Genomic DNA, 27,751 nt, shown 5'->3' with positions numbered 1-27,751 from the left:
GGGGTACGTCATCAGACTTTCGAAAATGTGCATTTTATGTCTCCAAAAGAAGGAATCCTCTGCTATGTCTTTAAGGTGTATGAAAAGTGCGGTAAAGTTGAGCTGAGCAGGGTGCTTCACTCGGCCGTGGAGCTCTAGTTGCTATCCAAACACAAATAAACAGAGGAGGAACATTGGAATTAATGATAGAGAAGAAGGGGGCGTGTCGGAGGCGGGCAGAGTTAGCCCAAGCAGGAGCCCTAAAAAGTGAAGAATCGGTGCGCATTACGCACACTTCCAGCCTCAGCTGCGGACGGGATTCCCACAGTGCTGCTGCCTGTCTTCCAAGCCCAACTGCTCACACACGACACGAGCGTGCACAGGTCCAAGGCACCGCACTTGGCTGCATGGCTGTGAAAGTTTCATGGACTTCGAACTTGGAAAACTTATAGTGGCGTTGTACTGGAGCCGGCCGCTTCTGTAGTGACTGTGGATTACTGGCATACCGCAGGATTTTGACAGCTATTTATTGGGGTAAGAGTGTGTTTGGAAGGCTCCATTCTGACATAACGTCATTCAAACTGCGTTTGTTTTGTAACGGTTCTGTCATTTCAAACGCTTCTGCTGAATGCGCGACTAAGCGGCAAGCCTGCAGAAGCAGCAGCAGCAGCAGCGGCACTTGTCTCATAAACGAAATCAATCTATCCATATGCGTGATTAACGGTCCTTGTTCAGCAATGTGCGGGCCAGACTTCACTCACTTGTTGGTTTTAGTTCATGCACAAAACATACGTGCAATGTAAACATATTGTTGCTCACACTTTTTTTTTTCTTTTTAACATAAAAACAACGTCCGGAAGACGAACATGCAGGCGTTCAGGCAAACTGTCAAAGTGTAAATGAAGTCCAAAGGTTAGGGAGAACTTGTTGATCAAAGTAGTGAGTATAGCCGAAGAACAACAAGTGCCTGTATGGTGACTTAAGATGCACCTGTGCAACATTATATTTAACCCCATGCTGTCTGAGTGTTGGGGGGAGACCCAAGATGAGGCCAAATTCAAAGAGCAATTCTGAGAAAGTGAATTCTAACATCTGTGAAATTATAGTCGTCATGTCGACATGTAAGCATGCTGCTTACAAATTACGCTGCAAGCACCTTGCGATTGTAGGAGTATTTTATTTAAATGTTTGATTTGCATAGATTAAAATGACAAAACGAATACATGAGTATATAAACAACAATTTTTCCTCCTCCGACATTAAGGATCATTCTCATTGTCAAGTAATCAATCTAGCTCGCTCTGTGTTGAAGGTATTAAATTTAAAAAAAAGTTAATTAACTGTTAGTGGGTCAGTCTTTGTCTTATTTTCTTTTTAAATTCTTGTAAAGGTATAGCTCATTAATTTGAAGTTAAAACGAGGGAAGAGAAATTATTTGTGCCCTAAAACAATGAAAATAAATACATGCTTTTCCAGCAAATGTAATACAAGTACCATAATATATCAAACGTTGTATATGTTTCCACATGGCTGATAACCCCTCAAATAATGTTAATAAATAATGTTCAATTGTCACATATATGCCCCCAAAGAAATTGCACCACGAAACATGTTGTCAATTACAGTCTCGCGTTAGGTCGAGCGTTGTGCTTCATTCAAAGAAATTAATACCGGCTTACATGTTGATGTTTGGCGCCATAATAATCACTGGATATAGTGACAATTTTTAGAAAACAATAATTGTAAAATTACTTTTTGGAATAATGCTTGTCCGCACAATCTTGTCCGCGCGCTTTTCTCTGCAAATGTATCCACATGATTGCCACTTCGGAGTGTTAAATTGGAGGAAAGTATTAATGTGAATCACTTTGGCTGTAGCAGCATAAATTGTTGACTGTAACAGTGGACATGTGTTCTCTTTTCCAAGGGGTTGTCGGCGCGTCTTCTGCACAAGTGTTGCCGCGATGGGGAGCAAAGCTCTGCACGCTCCGATCCCCCTGCACCCGCCCCTGCAGCTCACCAACTACTCCTTCCTGCAGGCGGTCAACACGTTCCCGGCCGACCAGCTGCAAGGACTCTACGGCCTCAGCGCGGTGCACACCATGCACATGAACCACTGGACTCTTGGCTACCCGCACATTCAAGGACTGAGATCGACTATCACAGAAATGGCAGCCGCCCAGGGCTTGATGGACCCCAGGATTCCATTCCCGGCTTTGCCCTTCACCGCCGCAGCGCAGCTCTTCCATCCAAAACAAGCCTCGCTCACGCACGGCGTCCCCTCGCTGCACAAGGACAGGCCGAGGTTCGACTTCGCCAATCTGGCCCTGGCCGCAACGCAGGAGGACCCGCCGAAGGCTGCGGATTTGGCCAAGCTGGCGTCGGGACTAGGGGGAACCATAACCGAGCTGAACAAGCTGTCCCCGGACAGAAAACCCACAAGGGGCAGGCTCCCGTCCAAGACTAAAAAGGAATTTATTTGCAAGTTCTGCGGCAGGCATTTCACCAAGTCATACAACCTCCTCATCCACGAAAGAACCCACACGGACGAGCGGCCCTACACCTGTGACATTTGCCACAAGGCTTTCAGAAGACAGGACCATCTCCGAGATCACAGGTACCACCTGACCCTCCGCTTTGCTAATAACAATAACATGAAGTATGTATGACGTCACCGATCGCGACATAAGACAGATGTCTTCGTGAGCTTCCTCATGCACCCACAACTCAGACTTTAGCACATGATGGCCACTTTATTATTATTTTTTTTATTATTTTTATGACTGCGGCTCGTCACGGCTACGCAAACCTTTGCCTTCTCACCCATCTATAATTGCTGTCTGTTTTACAGATACATCCACTCCAAGGAAAAGCCATTCAAATGTCAAGAGTGTGGGAAGGGATTCTGCCAGTCCCGAACTCTAGCAGTCCATAAAACCTTGCACATGCAGGTGAGATGGCAATATCACCAAAATAGTGCTATGCGTATGTTACTAGTTTATGAGCATAATTCACATGTGATGCATGCGTGGGGATGTTACAAAGTATGTTGCGGTCAGCCATGTACAAATATTGAACACATATTTAACGTTGCAAATCGGCATGATTTGGAAAGACATGATCAAGTTCTATATAATTAAAAGGAATAATCCTTTGCTTGCTTTAAATCTAAACAGGAGTCTCCCCACAAATGCCCCACATGCGGAAGAACCTTTAATCAAAGAAGTAACCTGAAAACTCACCTTCTCACCCATACAGACATCAAGCCCTACAGCTGTGGCCGCTGCGGAAAGGTGTTTCGGCGCAACTGTGACTTGCGACGGCACAGTTTGACGCACAGCCCACACCAGGACTTCTAGGTCTGGACAGAAATAAACGAAATAAACAGAAAAAAAAAGAAACAAACAATGAAACAAATGGACACAAGAAGAGGAGTCATCATCTTTTTTTTATGCATGGACAATATCCAAACGTGGACACTTGCAAACACATGAATTGACTGCACAGCATGTTGGACACCACCATGTAAATATCAAGACCATGTACATAAAAAAATGTATTTTCTGGCATTCAAATGACAAAGTTGTTATAAAAACCGTGTGTTAAATTGTATTTTAGAAATAAATATTTCCATTACATACATTTGTGTGCTTTTATTTTCAATATGCCTCACATGAACCTATGCTCAAATATGTTTACAACTACAGCAGAAAAGAGTTTAGTGTGCCCGAGCGGGCGCAGTAAGTATACGCAGAGTTTGCTCAGCAGAAGACACATATTTACACCTAAAAAAAAAAAGGCCTTGGGCCATTCACGAGGCAAAATCAGCTTGTCATGTCGATATTTACTAAAATCGCTCACATTTTTCAAATGTTTTTCGTAATGTTGTAATTGATCGCACGCTGTCGTATTTTTACCCAAGTCACATGAGATGATCATATTATTGACCGTGCCTAATATATGGAAGACACATGGATCATTACAGCAATGGAGCACAATATTTTCTAATCACTTCATCAACATGAAGACAATATAATTCTGGGGTAAAGTGTCAAATTAGAATCTAAATTACAAAGAGCAAGAGAGGGAATTAAAGTGTGAAAAAATTATCTGAAATTTTCATTTGGAGATAAATTAATCGCAGCTAGGTTTATTTGAAATATAATTTAAGATGAGATAAGAAATTAATTGGACCTGTACATTCTGCATGTACCATAAGAAAGAGACAGCACTTGTGAGTGCGGTAAGTGTGCAGAATGGGTTGGATTGAAGCCAACTAACCTTTGATTAGCACGATCTTAAATATTAACCATCAACAGTGTCGGACAAATGACACATCGGAATCATCTTTATAAGTTCCTCCACGCACGCATCTTTCTTTAATTTTCCTTGAGGCCTGATTGTGTCATGATTACAATTGGTACACACACAAAAAAAAGAACGAAAGCTGCTTTTTACCTCACAGTGTACACATGTTGTCTGAATGTTATTATAACGTTCCTAAAGTACATGCACCGCTCCCCCAAACAACAACAACAAACAAACTAAAAAAAACAAACAAACAAACGAAGTTTTTTTGGATGGATCTCATAATGGCCCATAAATGCACCAGACGTTGACCGATGCAGTTCCCTATTTATTTTTTCTCGCAAGCTTAAAAACTCCAGCAATGTCGTACAGATGGGTTCATTGATATGACATTTTGTTTAATAATAATAATAATAATAATAATAATAATAATAATAATAATAATAATAATATAAAAAGCACAGTCGTTGTGAATATTATATATTTCTAGAAATAACAGTAAGGACTCCTGTCTTGCGAATAAAGAATTTTCAACTACATTAAATAATTTAGAGGGCATGAGTCAACATTTCGTCATTTACTTCTGGCTGGATGTCTTACAAACCAGATGCAAACTCGCTGTCTCTGTCGTGTTTAGATTGATCTTAATCTAATAGAAAGTAATTATTTTAACGTTTACGGGAAGATATTATTATTATTATTATTATTATTATTAGTAGTAGTAGTAGTAGTAGTAGTAGTAGTAGTAGTAATAGTAGCAGTAGTAGTATTGATAATATTATTATTATTATTATTATTATTATTAGTTGCTGAATGACGTTGCATGCTACACGTTGTTCTCAAGGTGATTTCGCACCAATCGACTCTTTACTATACATTGGTCCAGAGAGGCCTTGGCCTACCTGTGAACAAAAATCAAAAGTAAATGCTTGGTTTAAAAAAAAAGCACGTAATTCAATTGTAAAACATGGCAGTGACTTTTTACGCTTTTTTATGCTTAAATCGTTGCTCAGGAAGGCTTCCTGGTCGATAACACACGTTGGTATTATTTCGGCAAGATGGATCTGTCAATAATTTCACAAAACTCTACAGATGTTTGTTTGAGCCGTTCATGCTCTTGATACTTCATTTACATAAGAATTTAAAATTGCCGACCTCGAACAGCTCATTGACAATGCAGTATTATAATATGACTTCATAAACAATTGGGATGAATGAACAATATCTCCATCATGTATTAATCCAATAGTGAACTTGTCAGTTGCAGAGAAGGAACATGTCAATACATATGGTTTGGAGTAAATTTACAGTAACCATTACTGAAGGCTTGATGGCACCAAACTGAAATAAATCACAAAAAAAAAGGTTAAAAGACGTTTAAAAATGTGTTCAACGTCGAGTTATATATGGTATATATATATGTGTGATAAGGATCTCAAGGGCATATCCACAGATAACAGTTGTTTTAAATGAATTTTCCTTTTTGTGCCTCAAAAAGTCGCCTCATATACCCGAAAAATAATAATGTTGGTGGCCAATCTAACATGTTTCAGTCTACAAATACAGACCCCCCCCCCCCCCCAAATAAAGAGTAAAGAAAAGCAAAGAAAACCAAATGCAAGTCCCGCAACTTCGGGCAAATTATGCCAGCAAAATAGCTGAAATTATGCAAGCTAGAATAACTAAAAATGGGGGCTCTCCCATCGCGTATGCAGGTTAATTTGCATTATCCATGACAGAACTGTCTGATGCTAACTGATTTATGGAGACGCAAATAAGAAAGTACGCGAGACATCAATTCCGCAAAAAATCGGCAGCGTTTTAATGTAGTTTGTGTTGACAAAGGAGCCTGCGACCGAAATTAGTGATGGCACAATTACACAATGACAATTGCATGTAAGATAATATTGAGGAAAATACCTGCAGAGAAATGCGTGTGTTGTGTGAATGACGTCATTTCTATTTGCCCTGGCTGGGTAGATGTATGCTTCTAATATGGCCTGAGTGTAAAATATAAATCTTAATCTATTTGGTAAAATTACGCCTCCCTTCTTGAATATTCAATTTAATTGCGAACGTGTTGAAACGCCCATGATCAAAACACAAAACCGGTTGGGAACGCAATATTATTAGTTGGCTAAATAACGTCTACCTCCTCCAATCAAATTATTGGGGGAGGTAGCGTTCTACATGGCAAAACTCTATTAAAGAGTACAATGAACTGTACATATCATGAAGAGTCTTTCCAACGTGCCGTGAGCAAAGCGGTAGACGCTCACTTTTACCAGCGGACATAAAGGCAACACCAGACATGCGGAAGTCGTAATCGTGTTTACTGATGACGTTGACTCTGAGCGGTAGATAACTGTAGCTAGCGTTTTATAATGCAATGAAATCGTCACTGTAAACACAAATTAAATTACCATAGATTCCAAAATAGGGTCGCGTGAGAGCATGCTTTTGGTTGTAACGCGTGTCTGCCCGTTTAACTTCGTGGAAACGAAGTTAGGAGGACTTCTGAGGGTTAGCTTAGCTACTCTGCATCGCAGCAACGATTCTGGATGCTTCCTATGATGACAGTTCAAAGCTAGGCTAAACACACCCAAGTAAGTTTTCTGTAGACCCTTCTGTATCACTTTGAATCAAAATGCATTAGCACACGTGTGTGCACAAGTAGACGCACCGGCGATTAAGTCCTATGGGCTGAAAGTGAGGTAGGTTAGCAATAAAAGCTAACACCAGTACTCAATTATCAATTTCAGGTACCAAAATGGTCAAATAGTGATTTCAACCTTTTCAAAGGACCACAAATCCCCCTGTGTTGTCTAAATATCAGCGTACTATGCTGTCATGCATGCCTCCATATGGAGCTTTTAATTCATTATTGTTTGAGCGGTACTATATTTGTTTGTAACCGCTACGTTACAAGCTTGATAGAACAGCTGTGATATTGAGGTAAACTTTATAACAACTTAGATTGATTTCAGTCACCAATACTGACTACAATACCACTGTTACATGGTAGCTAAAATGTTAAATGCATGACTCTGCTGTTGTGAATTGCGCTATACAAATAAAATTGTATTGTATTGCATTGTATCACTTGGCTTTTGTATTAAAAGCAGACAAGGTTCGAAATGAACGTTGGCTTTAATAACAGTATTTTGCTTTCTTTAGAGTGAGAACATGTTGGAGTCTTATGTCACACCGCTCTTGATGAGCTATGTGAACAAGTACATAAAGAATCTGAAACCATCCGACTTGCAGCTGTCTCTCTGGGGAGGAGATGTCGTGCTCAGCAAGTTGGACCTGAAGCTGGATGTTCTAGAACAGGTACTTTTTGTAGTGTGTGACCTCTGCTATCTTGAGCCTTTTGTTGTTTCAAAGGCTAGATGTGTTGGAATGGTAGGTATTTCATTAAAGTCTCCATTAAGTGACAATACATGTCCGGTAAATGTGACACATCACAAAGAAGAATGCTGCTACGACCTTGGTAAATTTAAATGATAAAAAGTATGGCAACAAATATAAAATTCAGTTTCAAAATTGTGCAAAATCATGCCATTGTCTGCTCTCGGATGCCGTGGATGTGACTGCTGTATGCGCTGAAACCATACTCTGTCAATCAAATACCACTACTATGACCTGATAATGGATTTTACTTCATCTAGCATCATTCTTATGCATTCACATAACTAAATGTGAGTTGCCAATTTGATATTGAATTGCAAAGGGAAGTATTGCTGTGCATTGATGTATCAATATTCTTACCCACCCCTACTTTTTACAAACCGACTGTATTTTATTTGTCATTTGTAGGAATTGAAGCTTCCTTTTACATTCATGAGTGGTCATATCCATGAGCTGCGTATTCATGTGCCCTGGACCAAGTTGGGATCTGAGCCTGTCGTCATCACCATCAACACCATGGAGTGCATTCTCAAGCTGAGGGATGGAGACCAGGTTTGTTCGCAATATGAACAAGACTCTTCTTTACTTGTAAATTCGCCGGGCATCACAGCGTCCTTGTGGTTAACACGTCTACCTCACAGTTCTGAGGTTTGAGGTTTTGAGTCTGTCTTCCTGTTTGGAGTTAGCCTGTTGTATCCGTCCATCATGCATGTTAGGCTGACTGAAGCCTTCTCCATATGTGGGAATGTGAGTGAATGGCTCTGTATATGTACTCTGTGATTGGCTAGCGACTGGTCCATGGTGTATACCACCTCTCGCCCAAAGTCAGCTCGGATAGACTCCAGCTCATTCAGACCCTAATTTGGACAAGTGTTTAACTAAATTAAGACATTGATTCCCAGTTTTTGTCTGTTACAAGCACTTTATTAGATTATGCATGCCATGGTTTAGATCATGGTAAATATGCTTTTAAAAATGAATATACACATATCTGTAACGGAATATTGTAGGCCTGTCATGATTTGTACTATCCGGACTTATCAGTGTATTATTTAAAAAAAAAAAATGGTGCCACACGATAGTTTTTTTCTGACTCGATAAATTTACAAATTTACATGCATGTTTGTTTACGTACGTCATCAACATTCACTCATGCTGCTTCAATGATATTATTGTTTTCACGATAGATTCTGGACAAATATATTGTTGTGAAAAAGCAGAAAATTCTTGAAATTTTGAAATTTTTCGACAAAAGCGTCAAGACTGAGACCGACTCGCATGGCCATATATATTTCTATAATCACTGCGCTGCTTGACGTCGTGTTTTGTGTGCATGAGTGTCACTTGACGTCATGTTTTGTGTGCACATGTGTCACTTAATGGCCGCATTCCGGTCACATGAGAAGTCACATTTTTTTCTGTAAGGTGAATGACTTCATAAAAAGATTGGATTGAACAAAAAATCTTATTTGGGCATCATGCTTTGCAGTGTGAATGTAGCTAAGTCACAAAAGAAAGATTCATGTTGTTTGAAATGATCATGCCATTTTGAGTCCTGTCTTTTCTAGTGTTTATATATATTATGCCACGTTCACACTGCACGCCGTGATGGTCAATTCAGATTTTTTGTTAAATGCAATCTTTTTATGTACTCGTTCACATTACAAAAAAAAAAATGCGACTAATAATGTGAATGGCAACATGTACCTAATGTGTTACGCATGCGCACAAAGCATGACGTCGAGTGACGTGCACCAAAAAATCCCGTCACATGGTGTGGTGTTTACATAAGTAAATATGGTCCCGCATGTAGGGGCTCATTTTATCATCTCGTATTGCCAAAGTAACAAGGCGGGAGGAGGTAGAAATATTTTGGGGAATATGAGGTGACGCTCCTCGATCTCTTTATTTGATGGAGATGATGATGTCCCGTCAATGTCGCGTGTAGTAAATGAACCGTCTGCGTGGCTGAATTACGACTATGACCACATATGTCAACTTTATGCTTCATGTTTCAAGTAGGATTCAATTATAGTCCAGTATAAAAAACATTGTTACTCCAAACAATTTTGCAGAATCACGGATGATTGTCAGTAGTCTCCCTTCGAAGTAAGTTTCGAAGTTTCGGGTGAAGTTAGTTTCACCCACCCGCGCGGAGCCGCATACTGGGTTTACGATGACATATATGTCAGCTGTGTACGGATGAGTGTTTGTACTTCAGACGCATCGCATACATTTCCGATTGATATCCACATACAAAAGAAGCCCTAGTCAGATTTGGAAAAAAATGGGAATTGTACTGTTTGCACTGCATGAAAAAAATCTGAAACGTGCCGCAAATGGGTAAAAATATCGGAATTTAGTTGCAGTGTGAACATAGCCTTATATTTATTTGTAAATATTTGTCAGACAAGAAAAGTTCATATAATTTTATTTAGATACAACACTTTTGACCGCTCACATTTTTCTCTATTTTTGCCTAGTCAAACTTCTTCCATCCATGTAAGTTAGTAAAATACAATGAGAGGCCAGTCACTTGGGAAAGTTGCAGATTTAAGGCCAGATGTCCCAGAAGAAAGACATTTCAAGGGAAGTCAATTACAGGTAATTATATAGGCTGTGGCAAAAAGATTTGTAACACATGAGTTTTAGCTGCCCAGAATTAAGGTAAATATCATACAGTGCCGGTGGCTACTGCTTGTTGGATCAGGTTTCCAGAATAAAGGAAATTGAAACTTGGCTTTTTGTACTCATAGAGAGTTGAAGGTCATTCACCAGGGTGAGCACTAGTGGAATGCAAATTCTCAAAACAAGTATTTGTTGCAGATGTTTTTTTTTTAATAGTATATGCTGAAAGATTTTTTGTGGGGAATTGCCAATGACATTTGGAGAAATTATTCAGAGGTATGTACACCCATGAGATACAATTTGGAGTAAGGCCAGACTTACAGCAGACATTCTTCCAGCTTGTGGAATTAAAATTAGCCACTGCTAGTGATTTGTTAGAGTACGCTCTTTAAAGTGAACAGTGGGAGCCGTCTCCTGATTGGAGGCCGTTTTGTTTTTTGCTTTTCTGTTTTCTGTTTAAGCCGCATGTGATTGGTCAAGATGTATGGCGGTGTCTGTCTCTCCATAGTAAACAGAAAAGGGAAGGTGGAGTTCACAGACATACAGCAAAGTGAGTACGTAAACTGGAGCAAGTGAGATGAGCACGAGAGGGCGTTGCTATACAGGATAGTGAGTACGCGCAGCTAAGGTGAAAATAAAAATGAGTATCAAAACGAAGTAAAATTTGAATGAAATTGAAAGTTGACAGATTTTTCAAGGTTGCAAAATGAAAAAATCATACCAGGAAGACTCCACAAACAATCTGCATCAGCCATATGCGCATTGATCACCATTTCTTATTTTAGAGGAGAAAAGAGAAGCAAGGGAACTTGTTAATGAACGTGCAAATTTCTACTGCAACTGTTGCTGCTGTTGCTAGTTCAAATGTACACAAAAATATTCGATTTTTAAAAAAATGTATGTTTATATTATACAGTTAATGTTTTGTACAACTATGTGACCTAATAAAGCAATACAAATAATGCAAATTTGAGAATGTATATTGCTAAATTAGTCATTAATTTTACTCATGGTTTGTGTTGGAGTTTATCCCAGCTGAAGTTGGGCAAGAGGTGGAGTTCCTGAACTGGTCACTAACCAATTGCACGGCACATATAGAAAAATACATTATACATATACGTACATATGATGCATGTTTTTGGTATGTGGGAAGAATTTTGAGTATCTGTAAAAAACGCTCTCAGGCATGGGTCAAACATGCAAACTACACACATCAGGGCCAGAGCTCAGATTTGAACCTACGACTTCTGAAATGTGTGTAATGATGCGTGTTTTTGGAATGTGGGAGGAACTCAGAGTACCTGTAAAAAAAACCTGTGAGGCACGGGGAGAACATGCAAACTACACACAGTAGAGCCGGAGCTCAGATTTGAACCTACGACTTCTGAAATTTGTGGCTGACGTGCTAACCAGGTGGTCACCATACCACCGCATAGCCAATCTGTCAAAAGTGTCATGTTTCTTTTTCATAAACATTTGTGGGTTTGTAAATGTGATATTTTGTTTTCCATGAAAAAAGCAACATCTGCCTGTACCATAAATGAAATTATTTTGATCCTATTAAAGTAGTGCTTCCCATCCACGGGAACGTGTACCCCTAGGCGCTTGCAAGTTTAGGGTTACGCGAGCACATTGCAAGGGGCTATGTTGAATCATTTATTATTTTATTTCCAAGGTGATAGGTAAACATTCTGTCATTTCATAAGCCCGCCAATTAAATGGTATGTGCGTGCAGCACAACTTGTTTTCCTGCGGAGACAAGTGTTTTGTTCCTGATAATTAAAGTTTAAATGCCTGTTAAGAGGGCTTCTTCCAATGACCTCTAGCTTTTTTTTTTTTGTGGTAAATGTTGTAAGAGTTATATATCGTATAACAAAGACATGTTTATTATTTTTATTTCAAATCTTAAAATTTCTAATACGTATTTATTTTCAAGGCAATGTGTTTTATTTTTATATTTAATTTGAGTTCAAAAGAAAATGCCTGAGAATTACCTGTTAAAATTATGGAGACGAAATCAAATGATTTTATTATAATAAGCAGTTGTGTTACGTTCTACTTTCCAAGCGTCATGAACTCGTATGTGTTAGGGGGCACTCACAGCATGATGAAAGAATTCGGGGTACACAAGACAACAAAGGTTGGGAATCACTGTATTGAAAGACAACAATGCATGAACATGAAAGCAAATTTACTGGCATTTAAAAAAAAAATATTTTTTTCAACTTTTTCTTGACGGCTTGGGAAACTTCTCCACGTATTAGAAGATGAGGTGTTATCAGCAGAGATTCTAGCTTGACAGCGGTTACAGTGGATGATAACACTCCCAAGCAATCTATATTTCTTTACAAGACAAAGATAAGGCTTTGCTGAGTAACGTTTTTCTAGTTTTGGCTCTGTCTTCGCCTCATGTGGGAGTTTTAGCATTGCTGAGTGCATTTGCCACTGCTGTAGAGACTCTTGATTGATTCATTGCTTCAAGACGATTTGGGGAGGTGCCTCGAAACATGCTCTTGGTATGACAGAGCCTTTTCTTGAGTTGAATTCCTTCCAAAGTGTTTTAAGCTTTATAAATAGTAGATAGTGTCCATCTAACGTAATTGCTAATAATGTGATTCTGGGATCCACCTTTTAAATTCCTTAGAATGAAAATACAGCAAAAATAAGAGAAGCTGCAGACCAAAAATGTAGAAATTGAATGTGACTTGATTCTAGTCTGCTTCCTGAGCACTCTAGAGCTGCTCTTCAGCTAAGGCACAGAACCTACAAATTTCTCAGGGGCTCAATAAATTTGTAAACAAAACATTACGTTTTTTTTAATCATGGTTTCATTTGACTCTCATCTCTATGTTTTAGTCCAGTGTCCTCTTTCATGAAATATGTATTTTTCCTTTTTTTTTTTGTCACCCTTGTATATTTGATCTTTTGTTTTTGGAAGGGAAATCATCAAATATAAATACCTTATAGAGTATAGAACAAGTGGTCTCCCTCGACAGAACAAGACCAAGTCTATTTGTGCTTGTAAATCTCCACTTACAAGGAACATAAAAGACAAAGGACCAAGTGAAACAAGTAGAAGAAAACAGCCTGTGGGAGTTTGCAATCAGAGAGCAAAAACTGGTTAATCTCTGTCCTGTTACCATCCGGAAATCTAGTCTTTGATTCTCCTGCTTTCAAGCAACAAATGGCTTACAGAGATTGCACGATAAATCCATCTGACCATCAGTTAAGCTCGGCTTTGTCTTCAGGGAAGAGGAGTCAGAAGCTGAGAACATGGAGCTTTGAAGCTTCCCGATGCCTATAACTCAACCGCTTGTGATTAAATAGATAGACACAGAGACAGACTGACGAACTGTTTATTTATTTTTGTGTAGGCATGCCAATTTTGAATCAAAAAAAAAAAATGTGGAGAGTTTGCACAAGACTGCCTTTGAGAACATTATCACCTATATGTAACCTTGATTTTAATGTTGTAATGATGCTCATATATCAGTAAGTTATTGTTGTACTTGGAAAGTGTATAAGTCAAACAAATGTTTTCTGGCATGAACGTAACGGCTTAGAAAACATAATCAATTGTGCTTTATCAGTCCCTCCCTGATTTAAATTTGAACAATTCCAGTGTGACCCATTGCTCTGAGCAGGTTGGCATTCCAGACTGATTCAAAGCATATGCAGTCATGAATGCAAGGCAGCGTGTCATTCTACCAGAAAACATTGTACTTGCTGCCATTGCCTTTGAGTCAGCTAATTGTGGTGCAGCACTGCTTTGTTTTTGAGGTTTTGATGAAGTTTTGGGTCCTGGTGGGATGATGTTACTGTTGCTCCTCAGACACAGGAAAGCAGCGAGGGGGGCGGGGGGTGGGGGTGGGGGGGGAATTAAGCCCAGCGGCTTCCTCGAGCCATTGAGTCAAGTGGTGATCAATACACTCTGGACAGGATGCTGCCACTGCTCAGCTTAATCCTTGCTTTCAGCCCTTCCGGACTGTAGCAATTCCTCAGTGGAGTCTATTACTTGCTTGCCAGGCCGTTGCACAGACACACAATTTTGACTTTTAAGTTGCCTTCTCTGGGTTCACAACATGTTTTGTCAAGTATGCTGAAATGCTAATAAGGCCGTGTAAAAGCACTTGTATGCAGTTACAATAAAGACACTAAGACAATGGACGATGACTGATTTACAGATCCAAGATGTTTCAAGGACACAATTGAAATGTTTTGTGCACCAATTGTGACAGTTTTCCACTTGTGAAGTTCCAATACCGTTAACAGCACGTCAGTTGTATTAGAACCTGGCGTCTGAAAGCTATGCAAACATGAAGCCTTATTCATCCCACTTGCATGCTAAATCCTCCAGCAATTTGGCATTGATATTTATCAACTTGGATGAAAAGTCTTCTCCCGTTTCTTTCCGTTTGATTTGATGGTTTTACAACATTGATACTCTCCAAGAACACTTACGACTTTGCCGTGCCTGCCTTCCAGCTGTACCTCACATGTGCAATTAAGCTGTCAAAGTAGCCTCGGCCACTGCTTGTATTGTTCTTGGCCGCCCATATGTTGGTCAAGGGAAGCTTATGCCTTTTATTATGCGCCTAAAGCAGTGTATACAATAATGACCAAATGTAAGAACGAGCGACCACCCCTGTTGTGAATACACTGTAGTATATAGTGCTATGTCATTATTAGTTATAAATATTTTGAATTTCCTTTGATTGGGTAAAGTGTGTGTTTGATTTACACGTGGTAAGGAACTTTGTTGTTATTTGGATTAGAAATCAAGTTGCCCTACGTTTTGGAATTTCCCAGTGCGGGTTGTGGTTGATTTGACAAAGATGTATGTGTCTGTGTGTATGTCAAGGTTCCGTATGGACTGTTATACTACTGTATATAACACATTGCAGTAATCAGCATTAAGAGATGGCAATGCCGACGCAAGCAGCATGCTTCTCGTGCTCAGCCTGGGCTTGTGGTTTGTTGATGGAGACATCTGACCGACCAGAGCCTCTTAGATCTAAATCCGGAAAAAATATCTCCCATTTTCTCTTTCTAGCTCAGTCTCCTTCTATTTCTCCCTTCCACTTTCCTGTATGCGCTGACCTTTGGGCTTCTTCACAATAGTTTCTATTGTCTACATGATACAGACAGGTGTGTGAGGTTCAGTAATAAGAAAGAAACATAACTAATATGGAGAGGTCACATCAACATCACGACTACTTGATTAATAGGTTATCAACCTTCTTGTCCGGGGGATACGATGGTTTTAAAATGGGAGATCCGATAAAACATTTACTTTTTAATTGCTTGTATATGAAGACTTGATATAATAATAATAATTGGGTCTCTCTCCACCCATCAAATGCAAAATTCAAACAATCAACCCAGCAACCCAACCCAAGCGAGTCTTTTAACATCTTATTTCTGAGAATGCCTCTAAGTGAGGTTAAAGCCCAGCGCACACGAGGTGCCATCAGTGCTTATTCGCCATCCGCGCAGAGGATAGAACATGTTTCATAATTTTGGCGCTCAGGCACCATCGGCTCTAAATGTGCGGGCCACAGGAGCCAACCGCATGGTTATTATATCCACGACGCATGCGCTCTTCATACACCAAATATGGCGGCGGCCTGTAAGTACATTTCGGAGGCTATCCTGGAGGATAAATGACTTAATCTTGGGCAAGATTACGCCTGCCTTTACGATGTCAGGTCCCCAGAATATAAGGACAAGCACAAACAGGACAAGCCGATGAAAGAGATCGCTTTTTCAATGGTCACATGATCTCAACTTTAAGCAGCTATGCCAATGGCGCCTAGTGTGCGGAGAACAGCACCATTTGGCTCTCGTGACCCATCCACGCCTGGAGCCGATGGCGCAACGCCCATGGCGTCTCGTGTGGACCATGCTTAACAGTTTGGCAGCGTGGCTTAGCAAAGATCCACCACTTTGACACCGCGGCCAGATCACATTGTGGGAAACGCTGTCAAAGCCAAAAGATAAGCAGAGCTGCATTGAGTTTTGTTGGATGTATAGAGTTGGATGCATTGCTGTTGGCCACGCGTGTTAGCTTCTGGTTTGTGGCAAACACTTGAGTGCTCTCTAATGTGGTGGGGTGTTCCGTGTCCACATACACAGATGTGTTTAATATTTGAGTCTAATTCAGCCTCGGTGAGGAAATGCTGATTAGGGAAGTACTTACTGTCTTTGGCGGGACTCGCATGTGCTTTGCTGTTCATAGTCACTTTTTTCGGCCCTGGGCTGAGTATGCAACCTCATCCATGAATTCCATCCTCGCCATTGGCCCAGAAATATATGGGGCCAGCACTGGCTCACTTGCACTACCTCCTCACAACAATCTAATTTCAACGACACAAAAAGTGAGCGGTGTCTAATGTACTAGAATTCTTAATCCTTGGGGTATTATGACAAAATCATGCTGTTTTGAATGTTAAAAAATGCGTTGTATGTTTGCTTTAAAGACCTTTCCTTATATCCCAAATCTATGCTAATGTGTGAGTCTCTGTTTTGCATATCTAATTGGAGTTTGCATGTCAGTTCTCCCCCGTGCTTGTGTGCGTTTTTCTCTTTATATTCTGAGTGAGTGTTAAGTGTGAATGGTTGCTTATCTGATTGTCAGAACTGCGATTGAATGTGGACTTGTGATTAACCTCTCGTCTTGCCTGAATATAGACTCCAGTTACCCTCTATCATAGTAAGCATAAGATATAGAAAATGGATGGATGTTTCCTAATCAATTTAGCTGACCGTGGTCTTTGCCAAATATGTTTGAAGGCATTAAACACTTATCTTTAATTGTTGTGTAATGACTATCAGACTTTGCAACAGTTTCATTAAAAACCCATTAGTGTCTTTTTTGGGTTAATCTTACTGAGGGGTTTAAAGCCAACGAACATTAAAACAAAAGTGTAATTTGATTCAAATGCGATGAGCTCTGTTTCACTCCACTTGCATTCCAGTGGGTTTGTCGTCAATGGGTTAAGCCGCCCCAAAAGGCCCAAGAGAAGCGTTGAAAAAGTGGCCACATACTGACATTACATTACCGACATTACTGAAACAATCAGAGTCTCTTTTTTTGTGCCAGCTGCAAACCATTTTGTGAGCGTGTATGTTGTTAGTGTGAAAGCAAGCGTAGATACAGCGCAGTTCAAATACTTCTATCCATCTTCAATCTGACTGCCTGTGTTTATCTCACTAGTTCCAAATGTGTGAGTGCATGATTTACTTCAAATTTGTGTTGAACAAATGTGAAAAGTAACTTATCAAGTTAAACTTCATTTGTCGTACTCACAGCTGATATAGTAGTTCAATCTTCTGACTTGAGTCGATGCAGCTTTGGTTCATTTCCCACTAAGAAGGTGAGATGATTGTCTGCCTCTATTTGTGCCCTGTGACCGGCAGCCAGTCCACATGGTGTGGTTGTTGTGGGTGACTTTTGGTTTGTCCCATCAGGGATCACCACAGTCGATAAGTAGTCCGCCCAAATTCTGACGGGAAAGGTTCCAGGTCCCCGTGAACCTGAACGGGGTAAGCGGTATTGAAAATTGGTGCACGGATGATCATCCATGTTGACTGTGGAACATATGTACCTTGAACACAGCCCCCACGCAATTATACTCCTACTAGTCTTGGCAGACCACTTGGTGGCAAGTATTTAGTTGTTAAGACACAGAAGGTCTAATCCCAAGAGGGAGTTCTGTAGACCTTGACATGGAAGATGGGGCCTCTTCACGTCTGCCGAGAGTGGGGTGGCCGGCGGGGTTCTGTCTTTGATAAAGTCCCATTGGGTTTCCTTCATTTATTTTATCATGCCAAGGGGTTCGCCCTTCACGTCACTTTGATGCCAGCATGAGTCTGCGAGCGACTCACAGTGGGAAAACAAGAGTAACAGTCAGAGTGTTTGCTCTGCACTCACTCCACTTTTTTTTAAATGAATTGCTTTTCTTTTACTTGTCATACGTCCTGTTGTTTTAGATGTGGAGTTTTATTTTCTTACATCGCAACTTGCGCCAACTTTGTTGTGGCTGAATCGGTTTATTGACCTGGAAGTGGCAAATGAATTGCCTGCTTCAGGATTAACAAAGTTGTCTGAATCTCAATTTGACGCAGTATTAGCCATTTACTGCATATGGCCGAAAAGGCGGTGATAAAAAACATTTGGCGCTTGGGTTACAGTCACCGATCCGAAAAGATCTGTTGTGGTCTTTCAAGGCGTGCGGCAAACTTTTGACAGTGTAGCTATGTAGTGTATATTGTGTAGTCATAAAAATGCGGCGCAAGGTAACAAAGGTTAAATGTTTCTTGAACCTCCGTCTCATAGTTTGTATGTTGATACAAAGAAACCTGTGACACTATCTACAAAGACGATCTTTTTGATAACCAGCGGTGGCAGCAGGATTAGCACATTTTCGAGAGGTTCAGATGAGCGTCAACACTTCAGACATGTTTAAAACACTGCCTGTGGGTCTCGCACTCAGCCAGATGTCTACGGGGTATAGAGGTTAGGTCTGGCCTTCCTGTATCCTTTCCCTCAACCGGTGCCCACTTACATTCTGGCTAGGAGGTCCCCCGTTGGCGATGGGCAATGCCACTTCCACAGCTACATCCTACCCCTCTTTTTTTTAAGAAATTTTCCTCTGCGGGTCTGCTCTAAAACCTTAACATGATGTCTGTACAGTATTTTGTTTCAGATTCCAACTGATTTGATATGGCTCCAGGCGGTGCTTGTCCGGCCGTTCCTCAGTCCCCATTGTGTACCTCCTGCGTTCCTTACAGCCCTCGTTCTCTGTTTTGTAGTGGCAACGTAGTGATCCATTTACTAAGCAGCCACTGAGGCAGCATAATGTTGTCCTCGGGACTCACTGTTAAAAAGGCGTTTTGTGCCTCCTGAGAGTGGTTTACGTCATGAAATGATATTGAGTGGTTAATTGCGCCCCTTCCTCCTCCTTTTTCAGAGTAGTTGAAACCAGTCTACTGTTAACGCTTAAACAGCTAGGCAGTTGTTGCTTGTAAATATTTGCAACTCTATGTAATTTAACCTGGATAGTTAGTGCCTGTTAGATGGTTTGATTTTGAAAATGTATTTAAAATGTTCTGTGTTGTCTTGGTTCAGTTCCAACAGCAGTTGCTTGCATTGTTCTGCTTAAAGGCAGGACCGCAGCGACCCTTCCACCATAAATAATAAGCAAGCACATGTGAATGCTGCTCATCTTTGTCTTGCTTAGCTGACTATTTTACCACCTAGATTGGCTGTTAAACGGTGACAGTGCTCCGCTAACCTCTCCATATCACACACGGACCACCAAAAATATCTCCCTACCTTGTTGTAACTATGGGGTATTCGTTCAGTTTAATTCAGTTACATGTGAAGAGTTTAGGCTATAATAATCCGTGTATGTTCTTTGTTTTATGATTTTGATGGTTTCACAGAATGGCATGTTTCCATATTCATGACCGGCATCTTTTTAAACACAATAGGATTAAACACTTATTAATGAACAATTACTTTCCAGACAACCTATAACCCTAAACCAGTTCGGGGGCTCTCCGAAAGCAAAACAACGTGCTTAGGTTGGAGGTTTCCTGAGCACGGTGGAGGTGCCCTTGAGCAAGGTACCAAATTCCTAAACCACTCACAGCACCGTTGAGCTCATTCTTTCAAATCTCCCTTGTCCTGCATGTTTGTGCAAGTGTTCTATGTAGTGTGATGACAGTAATGTAAAGCAAATATAACTATCAATTAAGTGGCAAATCGTTGTTTGTCTTAATGTCTTTCATGCTATATCACTTCGACTAAGGAGTAAGCCCCTTGTAACCATGATTTGAAATGTGCTGTATAAATTGAGCTCTTATTGTTATTACTAATACACGCATGCATGTTGTGATTACATTCCTGACTTGCATTCACTCAGAGGTGATGTATTGTGTTGCGGAGGAAAGGCCCTAACTCATCCAAGGCCCACCGTTTATTTGCACAGCCTATAGTGGGAGAAAGGTCTGGTTGAGATTAATGTAGACCTAAAGAAACTCAAAAACAGCGCTGCTTGGTTGCCGCCAGCTAAATGCGCCTCATATTACACACACCTTTGCACCTAGAGTACACAGTGACAAAATAATATGAATTGGTCAGAACTTGTTTTTTTCCATCACAACAGATTTAAACACAGATTGTGTCGCGCCTGTGATTAAAAATCACGTGTCAGTGTCCATCTTCACATGAGCTTGTTTTTGTTTTTCTCATCAGGACGACCATGAGAGTGGGTCCAGCTCCACGAGTCGCAGTATCTCAGAGTGTTCCAAGGCTGTCGGCAAGCCCCGCCGACTCCAGCAGGCTGCCCCCAGTGACCCAGACCTGCCCCCAGGTGAATGATGGCCTAGGGGCCAGTAAAGCTACGCCGCCTCCCGTCTTTTTGAATGACCGCCAATGAAGGCTGTGGGGGAGGACAGGGACACAGACGAGGCACATTTTCCTGTTCGCACAATCAGGGTTTGAGCTGGCCACCAAGGATTTGGAGAATATATTTACAATTTAAAGAATTAAGTGGAACAATGCCTGCAGAGATTTGCCATCTAATAATATTGAGGTCTTACTTGCTAGGAGTGGAACGATTAATCGGAAATCGATTAAAAATCGATTCAAACCGAGCGCCAAGCATCATTGGGTATTGTGTTTGTGGATGGCTGCAGCACCACAGAGACAAGAATGATATCCGATTTAAAAAAAAAAAAAAAAAAGAAAAAAGAAAAATCTCATTGAAAATCCGGAACTGAACATTGAATCAAATCGGGCCTTTAGTGAATCGTTACATCCTTACTATTGACATTATGTACAGGAGTAAGGAAGCGCACTGGTGTAAATGCGTGTTGAGGAATGAGGTGGTTGTATCTGTGACTCAAAAATAAATGACAAATGTAACATAATATTGCTTTTTAAAATGATATGTATATCACCATTTTTGGGTCAGAATGCTATATACATCCAGAAATTCATTATAGTTTTGTTTTTAAGCATCTACTGCATGTTCTGCAGTAGATTTCCTGCATAACAACTTAGCATCAACATGATAAAAATGCAAGGCAAGTCAACATTATTTAAATAGGGCAACAAGGTTTTCTCATGGCACTTGGCATGCATCAGGTCTGGAGACATGCTCTCAATAGTGGTGCTCTGATCGGTCGGCCACCGATCGCGATCGGCCGACTTCCGTGGAAATGTACATGATCCACGTATGTCAATGAATGGATTGAAAATGTATTGTCATCGCACATGCACAGGAGTACAGGCTAACAGAACTCTCTTAAACAGTTACAGTCTGTCCAAGAAACATGAAAAACAATGACCAACAGAGGTGGACAGAACGGGAAGCCTGGAGAGTCGCTAGAGTCGGAGTCAGCGAGTTTCTTACATTAAAAAGGGAAAACACGAGGACACGGTGCCTTTCATCGCTGATCCCAAAAATGATGATCCACATGTCATACTTTGGAGCCTGCAGCCATATAGAAACCAGCCTGTGTGCAGTGTAGCGTCCCCTCCCTTTTTCCTTAACACTGCACGTTACAGATCAAAAAAGTCATGGAATCATAATAATATATATGTTTACATTTTCTGCACTGCCAATTTGAAATAATATCCTGTTTTGTATAATAAAGGGATGGAAATTGGGATATTATTTTTTTTAAATGAGATTCAATTAATCGAAAAAGCTCTCTATAGTAATCATTAGTGAGCAGCTCTAAAATCGAAAAATGTGCAGCTACTCCATGTGATTGGCATTGGAATCGGAATCTGCAGCATATGACCCTGATTGGAACACTCCTACTCCTCATACATTAGCACACATCGTCATAAGAAAACCCAAGTAAAGCCCACATGAGCCAGTGCTACGCCAGGGCATACCTTAAGTATCTGTGTACTTTCCTTCTGGCTCAAATTGATGCAATTATTTCCATGCAGTCCCTCAAATGCTGCATCTGAAATCAAAATAAATAATAAACTTGCCTTTTTTTTTAATACAGTATATAACTATTATAACATTTACAACAACAAAAAAGGAGCTTCTTTGAATAAGTCCCCTTGGAATTTAAAATTTAAATTTCAGAAGCAAACCACTCAACAAGAATATTATTATGACCCACTGTAGCAGTTTTACATTCTTTTGAGTTGCCATTTTTGCCGATTTGGCCGCTGCCGTGCCACAGGTTATCGTCTCCACGGCGAAAGAAGTTGCAGCACACAAATCCCATTTCAGCTGGTTCCCTGGCTGGGGAAACACTGACACAGAATGTTAGTTTACCATATCAATTCTCAATTTTTATGCACACCTCAATGAAACAGTTCACGTTATGAAATTAACGTAGACTGCAAAACCATATGAAAACAAAATAATAGTAATAGGAAAAATGGTTTGTTTGAGGGGAGTGGTAGAAGAAGAAAGAAAGAATAATGGGAAGGAAGGGATATTCAGCTCACGTAGGTCACAGTGTAACACCCAAGTTATCCGAAACTCAGCATGCATGAATATATGAACTTATATTCAGTCCTAGCTGGTTGTATCTGGGGAGGATCCATTTCCATGCCTGATGTTATGAGATAATATCACTCCCCAGCTGTTAAAGCAAGGTGCCTCACCTCAGATTCTCCCCTTGGGCCTGCATTTAACTGAGCTCCGAGGTAGGTGTGGGAGGGAGAGAAAATACCACCGCACTTTTCCAGCAATGCGCCAACCAACTAGTATAAGTTATAGGACCAGCCAAGCTATGGGAAAATAAGTGTGACTTTTAGTCTGAAAAATACGGTATATCACTGGCCCGCGCACATGTCTCCGGAAAACTCCACAATCCGGAACTTGCAGCCATCCTCATAATTCAATGAGTCACAGCTTTGGTGGCAGCACGAGTTTTTACCGGTTATGCAGGTGAAGCCTAGATGGACGAATTGCCGCGGCTTGCAAGTGCTCTTAAAGCGGAAGTCAACCCAAGTATATTTTTTTCAAGAATATGTTCCCAGCAGGCCCGCTAGTTGAAACACGGCATTCTGATTAATTTAGTGTTTGTTAAGCAGCAAAATGCACTCGTTTTTAGCCATTTCTGGGGGCGGCCATTTTGTCTTCTGTCGACTGACCGCCCCCAGAGATGGCTAAAAACGAGTGCATTTTGCTGCTTCCCTTATATTCCACAAACGCTAAATTAATCAGAATGCCGTGTTTCAACTAGTGGGCATGCTGGGAACGCATTCTTGAAAAAAATATGTTTGGGTTGACTTCCGCTTTAAGAAATGTGCATAAGGAATTGACTGAAGCGTGAACGGGAGAATATGCCCCTAGGAAGTGTGAACAACTTCAAAAAGCACGTCTTTGGACTCTTTTGTAAGCTTTGTGTTGCTTTGGTGAGATGCGTTGTAAATTTGACTGGCATAGAATCGTACTTGATGACACTTATGTTATATTTGGCGTTGGGAATGATTGTCCCCCTCTTAGTTGTAGACTTTTCATACGCTTACAAATTGCAATTTTCCCACTGTGTTTACTATAGTGAGTGCAGTGCTTACACGACAGTATTTCACTTTTGTTGTGCTTCTACTACCTCTTGAGTGTGTCAAGAATTGTGCACGCATGATTGTGTAATTATGTGCGTGATTGGAGGAGATTGAGATTTGCCTGGGCTGCAGTGCAAACACACTCCTGAGATAAATCCACAGTCCAGTGCTACTGCTGTCGTGGTACTGGGGCCTCTCCAGAGAGAATAAATACGGCAGCTGTTCTGGTATTACTGGCAAATGCTACTTAAGAATACTGAATATCCCACCCGTGAGCTTTATACACGTACAGCTTACTTCGGTACGAGACAAGTAAGGTACTAAGCATTTTGGGTTTGACGAATCTGTTCCACTCCCTTAGAACCGAAAGATGAATACATGAATGAATAAAATAGGACTATTAGATACATATTGATATTGTGATTACTTTGTTTACAACTAGCTGATCGTTTTCATGATCTCGCTTTAATGAAATGTTGGTCCTTTTCAAATCCAGTCAAAAATGACATTTTTCGGGAAAAATCCCAGATTTAATAAGGTTGTGTTGGAGTTGGTAGACTCACATTTCCGCCGGCCCACTGCCTCATGTTTTTCCGCTTAACTTTTGTGACTTGGTTGAACATATTTGAATAGCGTATCTTTTTGGCTGTAGTATAGGTGCTGGCCATGTCAATTGTTTACAGAAGGTCACACGAGTGTGATAGTTCACAGAGGGTCTTTGTGTGAGGCAAGAATAAGAACGAGTGAAACACGAGTGAAAAACATCCCAGCGGTGGACAAATTAGATCCAGAAAGGGAAATAACATTGCTGGTTTAATGTCCAGGCTGCTGATGCAACAGCAGCTTTCAAACTGACCTCAGAACCACAGCCACACTCGTACATGCTGCAGAAGCCAGAACACACACAAAACTTTGGCACGCGCAAGCATGCAAAGCCCGGCACCTGTGTGACAAACACACATTGCGTTTGTGGCTGAGTTTATGTCACCTTCGTCACTTGCCTCTAATTGGTCAGTCAAGCAAACTCTCAGTAATTTTGTCATGTCTAGTCAGGCACGGCAGAACACCATGCTAATTCATTTGAATTAATTTCATCAAGAGCACAAGAGCAAGTGCTGCTCGGTTATTGGTTCTGTTACTCTTTAGAGTATTCATGAAAATACAGGAAGATCAACATTTGGTTTTGGACATGAAATGAAAACTCAAGATGTTTACACAGTATGTTTTACTGTGCCGTGACTGTGTTAAACAGCACATTGGAGAATTACATGACGGCACTGGTCCGATGGTTTGGAAGATTCTTTCTGCAGTATTTCAAGTTAAGAATTTTGCACTTGAGGTAGCTTTGCCTTCACCGTGGAACATTTGGGAACGTGTCGCAAGTGCAAAATGAAGTTTGAAGTGTTAGTAAAGATGCAAAAAAAAAAAAAAAAACATTACGGAGCTACAGAAAATAAACTGATCTCAAAATCAATCTCTGTGATGATTCTGTGGAAGCCAGAAACTCAATTCAACTTGAGTCTGTGGCAATGGATGTACAACCAGGGAGGTGACCATCTTGCCTAGTATCGAATTCAAAACTTGAGACAGTAACGCTGAAGAATGCTTTGGGAAAGGCGTCACCAATTGTCCCAATGTGCTAAAATGTCGTTAGCGCAGTTGAAATGAGTTTTGTCTTAGGTGATGTGGCTCCTTCTCGTGACAGGCTGCAAGTCAGCTAAAAAAAACTCAGGATAAGATCACACGATCTGTGTTCATGGCGACCTCTGACTTGCGATTCCTGATTCAGTGCAAAGATTTTAATCATTCAACTCCGTCACTGGAAAACTGACCAATTCTAAAATACGCTTCTTTACCACACATTTTCCAACTTTTGTACTCTCTCTTCATGGTGTGCATGAAGAGCCTCAGCGGTAAAATAGATGGTCTAAATATTAAGGGTGTGCATCTTTACAAATACGAGACTATTCGATCCTTATCTCGATACGTGGCGTGTGACGTGATTCAAGGACGGTTTGTTTTAAACTGGAACAATTCGATCCAGTTGAATTCAGTGGGATCGTGATTCGATTTGTCATGGTACGGCTCAGTTCGAGGGGGCCTATGATTTAATCATCGATTAATCTGACAATTGTTTTGTCAATTGGTCGATGACTCGGATACAAAAAACATGATTTAGTTTCCATCCTTTTCAAAAACAGAACATGATTTCAAATTAACAGTGCAGAAAACATTAATTATGATTCAGTTACTGGTTTGGTCAGTAGCATAATAATAGTAATAATTATAATACGTTGTATTTGTATATTTTATTTCACAAGACTCAAAGATTGGCATCCAGGACAATTCAGTGGTTTTATTTACAGTACGTAGAACAATTTGGGGTAAACTGCCTTCTTTTGCATCTGTTCTTCACTGTTGAGTTGTCACAGCGAGCCGCATACAATATTGCTGGATGGGCTTGGACTGGCCCATGCAGAGCTCTCAGCTCGACGCCTTCAAACAGTTTTGCAATGAACTTGTGAGCAAGGTCGTCTTGTCCAACAACATGCTGCATGTGTGTATGCGTTTGACTTGCATCTCGATAATGCTTAACGTGTTTCTAAATTGCATGCTTGTTTTTGCGATAGGTTATGTGCAGAGCCTGATCAGACGTGTGGTGAATAACGTGAATGTTTTGGTGAACAACTTGATATTGAAGTACGTTGAGGATGACATAGTGTTGTCAGTCAACATTACTTCTGCAGAGTGCTACACCGTGGACGATGAGTGGGAGAGGGCCTTCATGGACGTCACTGGTAAGAAGGCACAATTTTTTGGTGTGGTAAATGCAACAACCTATAATATACTGTTCAAAATCCTTATGTATAGAGGATGAAGCAGTTGGGCTTTTGTTTTTCCGGGGAACATTTTGCACATGGTCAGCGAAGATTACTGTTAGCAATGTCAGGTAGTATGGATAATTAGTTTACCAGATGAATTCAAGAAAAATAAGGGAGTTAGTTTTCATCCGCCGTGTAGTTTTATTCACATAAATTACGCGTTGTTTGAAATGGTCCAGACGTTTTGGGCTGGGATAAGACCATTGAGATGGTAGGCGCCTTTAGGGTACCTGAAGTTTTGTCAAAATGTCCTCAGAAAAATATGTGGAGTTTCGAGATGACCATTTTTTTTGCCATGCTATAAAATGAAGGACTGTGCCTTCCGCAGCAAAATAATATTCATACATGACCAATGCACCATCTCAGGATGCAAAAGATACCCTGGAAGCTGTAACTCGTGTGTGTGTGTGTGTGTGTGTGTGTGGGGGGGGTGCGTGTGTGTGCGGGGGTATGTGGGTGTGCGTGTGTGTGTGTGTGTGTGCCTTTTGCCACATTTCAGGCATCAAACATACAGTATATAAAAAGTTATATATATTTTTGGTGAAGAACGCCAACGCCAAGTGGGATACATTCGTGAAGTGGGACCAAATGTATTTGATATTTTAACCTTTTTTTGTTGACAAAAAAACCCCAAAAAACTGAAGAGTAGGATGTGCGAAAATATTCCCCCCCCTGAGTTAATACTTTGTAGAACCACCTTTTGCTGCCATTACAGCTGCAACTCTTTTGGGTTATGTCTCGTAGTTTTCCACTTCTACAGACTGAATTTTTTGCCCTTTCTTCCTTGCAAAACAAAACAGCCGCAGGTCAGGCAGATTAGATGGAGAACGTTTGTGAATCGCAGTTTTAAGATCTTTCCAAAGATTCTCAATTGTATTCAGGTGTGGACCTTGACTTGGCCATTCTAACCTGGATATTTTTAGTTTTGAACCAATCCATTGTAGATTATTTGCTTTATGTTGAGGAGTATTGTCTTGTTGGAAGGTAAACC

At 40.6% G+C, this 27,751-nt stretch overlaps 2 protein-coding genes across 5 annotated transcripts in view; both read left to right on the top strand.

Moving 5' to 3' along the window:
- Positions 1-289: 289 nt before the first annotated feature.
- On the top strand, positions 290-3,605 carry osr2 (odd-skipped related transciption factor 2). 2 transcript variants are annotated; one of them, XM_086037284.1, is made up of 4 exons: positions 290-513; positions 1,907-2,596; positions 2,831-2,930; positions 3,238-3,605. In XM_086037284.1, exons 2-4 carry the CDS (start codon positions 1,944-1,946, stop codon positions 3,310-3,312), a joined length of 828 nt encoding a protein of 275 aa, XP_085893410.1. In that variant the 5' UTR covers positions 290-513; positions 1,907-1,943; the 3' UTR covers positions 3,313-3,605. The 2 variants fall into 2 exon arrangements, with proteins under 2 accessions (XP_085893410.1, XP_085893409.1); XM_086037283.1 differs by having other exon boundaries at positions 3,156-3,605.
- Positions 3,606-6,627: 3,022 nt separating this feature from the next.
- Positions 6,628-27,751, top strand: part of vps13b (vacuolar protein sorting 13 homolog B) — a 333,295-nt gene continuing 312,171 nt past the window's right edge. For 2 of the 3 annotated variants that reach the window (XM_086037277.1, XM_086037279.1), the window contains exons 1-5: positions 6,628-6,893; positions 7,465-7,620; positions 8,107-8,250; positions 20,588-20,705; positions 26,509-26,676. In XM_086037277.1, coding sequence (XP_085893403.1) covers positions 7,474-7,620; positions 8,107-8,250; positions 20,588-20,705; positions 26,509-26,676 — 577 coding nt within the window. In that variant the 5' untranslated portion in view covers positions 6,628-6,893; positions 7,465-7,473. The other variant, XM_086037278.1, reaches the window with a different exon arrangement.

This window comes from Filicampus tigris, chromosome 8 (assembly GCF_054856515.1).
Source record: "Filicampus tigris isolate MCC_2025a chromosome 8, RoL_Ftig_1.0, whole genome shotgun sequence".
NCBI lineage: Eukaryota > Metazoa > Chordata > Actinopteri > Syngnathiformes > Syngnathidae > Filicampus > Filicampus tigris.
The sequence above is the reverse complement of the archived record's forward strand: the minus strand, read 5'-3'. Positions and strand labels throughout refer to the sequence as shown.

What these genes read in the sequence shown, in the direction of transcription:
- osr2 (XM_086037283.1), top strand. Translation starts at nt 1,944, where the DNA reads ATGGGGAGCAAAGCTCTGCACGCTCCGATCCCCCTGCACCCGCCCCTG. An exon ending in GACCATCTCCGAGATCACAG is followed by an intron (nt 2,597 to 2,830) that starts GTACCACCTGAC and finishes TCTGTTTTACAG; the next exon opens with ATACATCCACTCCAAGGAAA. An exon ending in ATAAAACCTTGCACATGCAG is followed by an intron (nt 2,931 to 3,155) that starts GTGAGATGGCAA and finishes AAATCTAAACAG; the next exon opens with GAGTCTCCCCACAAATGCCC.